We start from the raw sequence: 8,107 nt of genomic DNA on the forward strand, positions 1-8,107 counted from the left end.
TTAGATTAAAGTTTAATTATAAAATGGAATAATTAAATACTTGTACAAAATAACTTTATTTTGTGAAATAATTGTACTAGTGCACAAAATATTATGTATGAAGAATTAGAGCCATATAGAGGTATATAAAGCTTTCTAAAATTGCTATGAATACAACATAATGTAATTCTTCAAATTCCTTTTGATACAGTTCCACGTATAAAAAACTAGCTCCACATTTTTTTATAAAGAGGGTATTATAATTAGTAATAAAATATATAAATATCTAAATTCTAATTTTTCATAAATTACTTATGAATAGAGCAATTATAATTACTTTATAAATATACGCTGTTATAAATTTACAATTTACTAATTATAGTAATTATAAAGGCAGTAATAAGCATCTACTACAGTATGTTACGTAAATATAAAAAGGCACCATTGTATATATTATGGAGATATTAATGTTCACGATTCCATCTCCATACAGTAGCATCATCACAAACACATAACAAAACTGAACCATCTCTGCTTAAACTTGTTTGACGTATAGGTGCAGTACATCGCGGATGCTGCAGTGAATAACAGCGTGCTTGACCAGGTTCATCAACTTCTAAGTCCCACACATATGTTCTACCCACTTGATTTCCTAAAGCTATTGTACGTTGGCAAAAATCCATTGAAAATCGTATAAACCATATATCACATTCCTTAAACTCAAACCTATGTAAAACTGTAGCGCTTGTTTCTCCACTGCGTAATTGAGAATCTTCAAGGCGTCCTGGTTTCCAACAAACAATACAATTTTCACAAGATTTACTTAAGATGAAGTCACCATACCATTTAACGCAATCAACATAGTTACGATGAACATCCCGTGTAGTAAAATCTGGAAAGTGTTGAAGTATCGAATCAAAAGGTCTTCCATTACGACTAGGGTTACAATAGTAAGACTGCTTTATTGCTTCTTGCATATCTGCCTTATCCAATGACCATAGTTTTAGAGCATGATCCATGCCACATGAAATAATACGTTCTCCTTTCATATCAAAGTCAGCACTTAAGACTTCATCTCTATGACCTTCAACACCACCAAATATTGCTATGCATACATCAGTTTTTATATTCCATAATCTAAGAGCATGATCTTTTGATGCTGAAAGTAATATGTTTGGATCTCTAGGATGAATTTTTAATTCATTTATTGCATGACCATGTCCAATATAATGTTTGATGCAAGTCATAGTTACAGGACTAATAACTCTTACAACACCACGTGATCCAGCAACTGCTAATAAAGGTTTCCCAGAATCATCATAAGTCCAAGTACAAGTGTAAAAATTTTCTTCCGGATCAGGATCTGCATAACACTGACGTAACCTGATATTTCCTCCTTCTGGACATTCATAAATGCTTACTCGATTGCTTCCTACTGAAGCAAATATTAATGGTTCACCTTCTTTTAAATGATGATTAAATTGTACTCCAAACAATGGCTGTCCATGATCTTCTTTAACACTGCAGCAATATTTGTAAAGAGGCTTGTCTGTACATGGTTTATATTTTGCTGTTTTACTTCTACGCCGACCTTTTCTTCTATAACGAGCACTGCGGGTAGGTGTATCACTGCGATGAGTACCAGCAGTTGAATTGCTGCCAATACTACATTCAGTTTCATCACTATCATTTTCACTGTCTTCTTGACTAGAAGCATATGCTTGATTTTTACTATTTGTTTTCTTCATTTTAATATTAATAATATAGGAACAAGTTTTACAAAATTTTATATCAATAGACCAGTAGTAGGAATTCCACTTGTTATGCCCAATATAGCTTCCACTAAATTCAGTATTCTATTACTTAATTGAACACAAATTTGTGGTTTCTAAGAGGAATATAAAAATTAACAGAATAATTATAAATTACAAAAGGAAATATATACATATACAACTTACAAAAACATTAGCAGATAAAAATCGAATATTGTATTTCTCTCGTATTTTTGCTGATTTGTGGGAAGTCAATCCCATAATATTTGAAATTCCTCTACAATTTACAAGGCATACAGCTCCAGAAATGATATAATGTTCATCTATGAGACTTATATTTGTTTCTACCTTGAGAATTAATTTTCTTCGATATTAATATTATATCATAAAGACTATAATTGTTGGACATATATACTTATATTTACTTACTTCGGATAAAGATTGAGTAGTTCTCCAGTCAAAAACAAAAATAATGAAGTCTATACCAAGACTTAAGCTCGATTCTATGATTTTAGCAACAAGTTCACACTGATGTACGACAATACGCCACTTCCTTTCTTTCGCACTTTCACGTAATCCTTCAGAAACTTTGTGACATAATTCTGCTGGCCCTATAACCTATAATTATTCTTTACATTATAAATATTATTTCATATCAACAAACATTTTTAGAATTCAACATAACCTCACTAAACTGAATATTTACTATTTTTCAAAAAGATGACAGAAATGTGATAAAAAGTAGTAAGAAATTATTACATTATTTAATAAAAATACTAAGATATTGTATTTGTTGATATATCTTATTAATAATACTACATAAATATCATAAATAAATACAGCAGCATGAAATATTTGTAGAAAACAAACGCAAATTAATTGAATTCTTTCAAATATTCTTTCCTCCCTAAATGTACAGATATAAAGTAAAAACTCCTTAATAAATAAAAAAATAATATCTTAAAATAACAAGAAATTACAATAAAATAATATTTATATTTTATTTTTTTAGCTATTATAATAGTTATGTATTATTTGAAAAAACTTCTAGGAAAATTCTATAAAATAAAATAAACGTGTAATAATTACATTTAAGAATTACAAACGCACCAAAAGAGAAACTAGACAATCATTTCGGGATACACCACAATTAGTGAGTACCCCCGCCATGTTTCCATCTTTGCCAACTGTCTTACCGCTTGCCGCCACTGTTGCCAGGAGAATTCTCTCCTCAAATTCCTTTCCCTTTCGACTCTCGAGAAATACATGACGTCATATTACCTCTACACCATTCAACAACTTAAATGTCGCTTGTGTCACGTGACACGAATTTGTCCCTCCACTCTCATTTGTACATTATAGTTCACTAACTTTATTACTGCCAGAGAGTGCTCACGCTTATAGATCTGGTTGTTCCCGGACTAGTGCTGCACCATACGGCGAAGAGCTGAGGTTAACTAAAGTTAGCATATACAAAAACCTATAAGTTAGGGATCTGCCCTGTTTGGTTGCAATTTATCATATACAAGAATCTATGTATTTAAGCTTAAAGTTAGGGATTTACCTGTTTAGGGATTTACACCAGCATAGACAAGAATATTTTGAGTTCTACGCTACCTATTTAATTATACGATTGTACAGAAAAGTTCATATCTAATTTTCTATCCGAGATAGACAAGTACGAGAATGATAAAATAACGCAATAATGAAACTAATTATAAATTTCTTAAGAAAGAGAAATTAATTGTTTACTGTATTTTTTGTAGAAAAGAAAAGAGAATATTCTGTTCCAAATGATAATGAATCAGTAAAATGATGTTAATTTTAATATTTTTCCATACATCATTTAAATTTGAAATTAATCTTTGGCACTTGGCGTGTATATTTTTTCATATATGTAATTGTATGGCATGAATATTTTTTCACCGTTGCATGGAACCACGTATTCTTTTTCCTTAGTATGTACGCTGTTTGTTGAGACGAATTCAACTATTTTGCATATGAGGTTATATGTTTTCATTAATCACAAATAAAAAAATAAAAATGTTTGATTTTTAAGTTAAAGATTTCATCTTATCACGGGCCTTTAATATTTGTGGATCGCTTTGATTATCAGTCTGTTTTTCTCTTTCACTTTCATTGTCATTTTCTACATCTAATACGTTTAAGACCTCAGTTTCGAGAAATAGGAAGGTTCTACATTTCCATTATTACAACACTTAGGTCCCGATTTTTGTATGATTATCGAATGTTTCCTGTATTATCAAAAAACGCAACAATAGTTGAGAAAGAATTGTGCCTGCAGACGAAGGTGAATTAAGATATACTCACAGTAGGGGCATTTTAACATTTTGATGATATCTTAGGATTTACAATAAAACAATTACATAGCGTTTCTTTATTGAATATCTACTACTGATTACAGAGATAGTGGTGAGCAAATTTTTATATTAAAACTTTTATATTATTGATCCATTTTTTAATGAAACTTTCATCAACATGTCCGTGATATTTTTGTAATTAAAATGACACGAAGCACGATATAATTCGTTAAAAAAAATAAGAAAGAAAAAGCTTCTTCGTAAATGAAAGACGTTACAATAAGCAGAGAACGATCGTTGAAAAAGCAAACCTCGCAGGTTTTCGCCCGACAACTTCATGTTTCTGCGCGCCTCGAAATTTCAAAGCGAGCAAGCGAATTCTTTTATTCCTACATATAGCTCAATTTTTTTTTTTAACAACTGATAGCTTGAATTATCTGATATCTTATCTGAAATGTAATTACAACATAATTTTATTTTTATTCAAAACCGCATTCAAAACTGTAAAAAAATATTAGAAGCGAATTCAAGGTAGTCATGTTCACAGCACGTTCTCTAAATTCGGAAATGCTGAACTCACGTGGTTTTACTTTGATGTTCGTCCATATCATGATTGTATCAAAAATACTCGAAAAAATCAGGCGTCGCAGTCGCAAAACGTCGGGGTCGTTGGTCCATGACACCATATGGAGGAGGAGGGAGCTTAATTTATAACGCTTTCAAGTTTTTTTTTTATTTATTTCTTAATATTCACAATTTGTCCATTTTGGACATTAGGTCGAACTTTTTAGCAGTTATATTATCATGTAAGTGGCTACCCTCAGCGGGGTACCATCCCCGCGTTTGCTAGGTTATATCCTTTGTGAGGTCTGCTGGGTGCTTCCTTTTTAGCCTTTTCGCTTTCAAGTGTTCACTCTTTCTCTTCCGACATTCAAGGCTGACGAAAGCCAGGCAGCCGACTCAGGTGTTCGAACTTCAGATTTCCTTACCAGTGTCACAGTTATTGCAAATTATGATGAAATTGTTTACATTCTTACAAACATTGAAGTCCTTTTTTTATTTAGTTCAAAAATTTTTATCCTTACCATATTAAACATTCTTTACTACGTCGTACTTTAAAATTTGTTAACGATTTCTTTCTATAAATTGATTATTATTACCTGATTTTGGACCGTTTTGCTGTGAATATGTTGAGTGTAACAATAAGGAACAAGTTAAACAGTTGAGATACAACAGGACACCTCACACAGACATCAATTAGATCGATCGACAGCTCATAGATGGCTTGCAATATTTGATTTTAATAGTAAGCGTACATGTTACACTATTGTCATTGTCAATGTCTTATAAACGCGGGTTCCGAATTAAGTAGTAAGCCTGTATGTTACACCGATATACTGACTTCTAAATTTATCTTAGCTTCACTGTCATTTTATCCTTGTAAAAAGTAAATTTTAATAATTTCACGCCAACTTCGTATATAATCGTACTCTGCTATTCTAGAATTCTAGAATAAATATTATTGAATATTTTTGGAAAAAACACGTCTTACTTTCCTGGTTTTATTTCTATTAGATGCATAGTAGTATATATATATTCGTACGGGAAGAGGAAAATGAATTGGAAAAAAGAGGATGAATCCCGACATCTTCGTCCGAGAAGAGAACGCTTCGTCGCAAAAGGCGAGAATGTGATTTCCTGCTAACTGCCGAAACTCTCTTATTCGTAAGATAGAACAAAACGATCACTATGAAGTCATCCTACAAAACAATCGTGTTTCGAATTCTACAGTTTCTGAAGAATCAATTTCTTCAATGATTCTAGGAGCATTCGAAGGACAGCATTCGAGGAGAGCCTTCCGTTAAAAGTGAAGAAGATTCGTGCCCGAGAAGACATAAAGAAAGAAGGGTGTAAGTCTCAAGAGTTAAAAGGAAGGGCGAAGAGCAGTTGAGATTTCTTCGAAGGCACAAATTTATACACATTTTTATAACAAATTTATAAACATTTTGGATAGTTTTCCTTTATAGAACGGTCTATTGACATAGAGACATACATACATATTAGGTATATCTAATATTTGTAAATATATTGTTTATTTTCGTTGTTTTTTGTTAATAAATTATTATATTCTGATATTTTGTACTATTCCTATCCCATATCATTTCCTATACCATATTTCATAAAAATTTTCGATTTTCTTCTGAAGTGGAATTTTCGCTACCAATGTTGACATAATTTCCCATATTTTTTAAGACAATTTTTTTATTTTAAATTTTCGTTAAAAAATTCCGTATTTTTATTTTATCTTTCACAATCCTTCTTCTATTTTTTTGTCATTCTTTCGCTAAATACCATATGAGAAGTGTCGTCTGCTTTCAATATAATGTGAAATGTTCATCTTAATATAATCCTCCTAATTTTAACAAAAACAATATTCATAGAATTAATAAATTGGAGTCAGTAATGAAAGTAAGATAGATAGAAAGCGTGATTAGTTACATGGTTGCACAAATTAGTCATTATGTCTCCATGTCCTTATATCTTGTCCTATGGCCAACTGGTTTTTTATTTTTATCCTTTCTATAAATATACCTGAGATACATACATTTTGTCAGAAATATTATTCATTGCTCACCAATTTAATGCTAAAAAATTGATATTTTCATTTTATTATAACAAAAACATTATCGCGACGGAAATAAATATAATGTTAAATCTAAAACAATATTGTGTATAAAAAATATATTAAAATTATCGCATCATTCCACTGATTCATTATCATTTGGAATGAAATATTCTCTTTTCTTCTCTAAAAAAATATAGTAAACAATTAATTTATTTTTCTTAGGTAGTTTACAATAACTTTCATTAATGCGTGATTTTGTCATTCTCATACTTGTCTATCTCGGATAGAAAAGTAGATATAAACTTTTCCGTACAACCGTAGAATTAAATAGGTTCTTGTAGCTTGGAACTTTATAGATTCTTGTCTATGCTAGTGTGCAACCAAACAGGTCACATCCCTAACTTTAAGCTTAAATACATAGATTCTATATATGATAAATTGCAACCAAACAGGGCTGATCCCTAACTTTATAGGTTTTTGTATATGCTAATTTTAGTTAACATTAGCACTTGACCGCATGGTGCAGCGCCTATACTGTGAAACAACTAGAACTACGGACGTGAGCACTTTCATTTCCTTTCTGACGCTAGAATAGACAAGAATCTATTGTATTTAGTTCTACCACAAACGAGTTATATTCGCTGTGGTTTTACGCTACAAGAACTTATTTCATTGTATAGTTCTTGTGACTAGAGCAGTATCTTTACAGCAGATTTTTACTCCTGTTAATCTTATTACGCTCGTCTATAACTTTACCAACCTTATTAGTTGAATTGAATATAATTCTTACACTCATCGTTGTAAATCGCAGAGGGTGATTCAAAATCCCATAAGATGCAAAGTCTAAGCTGTATACTCAGCTGTAATGGAATGCACATATAACTAGAGAGAAAATTTCTTCCTTGAGACAGCCAACTCATTCGAGATTTCGCAGTGTTCGTAATCTTCTTGTAAAGAGCGAGAAGTTGACATAACTAATATTATTTCGTAATGAATAAATATAAGATAGATTATTTTAAAACTTGATGAAACGTATTGTATTTAATTCAATATTCTCAGCAATTTTAATATCTCTTAAATATTGTGTTCTTTCTCAAGATCGTAGATGATTTTTTTTGTTTTATATGTATTGTATGTATATGAATATTATGTATATTCGTATGTATTTGTTTTATTTACTTGCTTTAATGTTTATATTTTTTTTTATTATTTTAAAAACTATATTATGTTCTACACCATATCATTCCGGATCCTACTTATTGATTTTAACATTATTATTATTATATATTTTTTCAATCGTACAAAAATTTTAATAAATGATCAAAGAAGTACTTAATCACTTTTAGTGATTCGAGTTTAAGCAATAAAATGGAACAGGGTTGTCAGATGACACAATTACGGGTATGTGG

The 8,107-nt window shown here is 30.8% G+C and overlaps 2 protein-coding genes and 1 long non-coding RNA gene across 4 annotated transcripts; all 3 read right to left on the minus strand.

Moving 5' to 3' along the window:
* Nucleotides 1-32: 32 nt before the first annotated feature.
* LOC126918486 (polycomb protein EED-like) lies at nucleotides 33-1,727 on the minus strand. Its single transcript, XM_050726421.1, has 2 exons — nucleotides 1,439-1,727; nucleotides 33-1,378 (listed from the first exon to the last, which is right to left on the minus strand). The coding sequence occupies exons 1-2, from the start codon at nucleotides 1,725-1,727 to the stop codon at nucleotides 444-446; spliced, it is 1,224 nt and encodes a 407-aa protein (XP_050582378.1). The 3' UTR covers nucleotides 33-443.
* On the minus strand, nucleotides 1,721-3,120 carry LOC126918493 (uncharacterized). 2 transcript variants are annotated; one of them, XM_050726435.1, is made up of 4 exons: nucleotides 2,948-3,120; nucleotides 2,181-2,369; nucleotides 1,938-2,099; nucleotides 1,721-1,867 (listed from the first exon to the last, which is right to left on the minus strand). In XM_050726435.1, exons 1-4 carry the CDS (start codon nucleotides 3,017-3,019, stop codon nucleotides 1,766-1,768), a joined length of 525 nt encoding a protein of 174 aa, XP_050582392.1. In that variant the 5' UTR covers nucleotides 3,020-3,120; the 3' UTR covers nucleotides 1,721-1,765. The 2 variants fall into 2 exon arrangements, with proteins under 2 accessions (XP_050582392.1, XP_050582393.1); XM_050726436.1 differs by having other exon boundaries at nucleotides 2,862-3,062.
* Nucleotides 3,121-6,253: 3,133 nt separating this feature from the next.
* LOC126918511 (uncharacterized) lies at nucleotides 6,254-8,053 on the minus strand. Its single transcript, XR_007711352.1, has 3 exons — nucleotides 7,459-8,053; nucleotides 6,572-6,664; nucleotides 6,254-6,485 (listed from the first exon to the last, which is right to left on the minus strand). It is a non-coding gene; the product is annotated as an uncharacterized LOC126918511 (long non-coding RNA).
* Nucleotides 8,054-8,107: the final 54 nt, after the last annotated feature.

The sequence above is a fragment of the Bombus affinis genome, chromosome 7 (assembly GCF_024516045.1).
Source record: "Bombus affinis isolate iyBomAffi1 chromosome 7, iyBomAffi1.2, whole genome shotgun sequence".
Lineage (NCBI taxonomy): Eukaryota > Metazoa > Arthropoda > Insecta > Hymenoptera > Apidae > Bombus > Bombus affinis.

Excerpts from the sequence above, each read along its gene's own strand:
- LOC126918486 (XM_050726421.1), bottom strand. The coding sequence starts at position 1,727 with ATGAAGAAAACAAATAGTAAAAATCAAGCATATGCTTCTAGTCAAGAA. Across the intron at positions 1,379-1,438 it reads TAATCATCATTTAAAAGAAG|AAGGAGGAAATATCAGGTTA; the intron begins GTGAACCATTAA and ends ATGAATGTCCAG.
- LOC126918493 (XM_050726435.1), bottom strand. The coding sequence starts at position 3,019 with ATGTATTTCTCGAGAGTCGAAAGGGAAAGGAATTTGAGGAGAGAATTC. Across the intron at positions 2,100-2,180 it reads CTACTCAATCTTTATCCGAA|GTAGAAACAAATATAAGTCT; the intron begins GTAAGTAAATAT and ends TTAATTCTCAAG. Across the intron at positions 1,868-1,937 it reads TTTTATCTGCTAATGTTTTT|AAACCACAAATTTGTGTTCA; the intron begins GTAAGTTGTATA and ends TATTCCTCTTAG.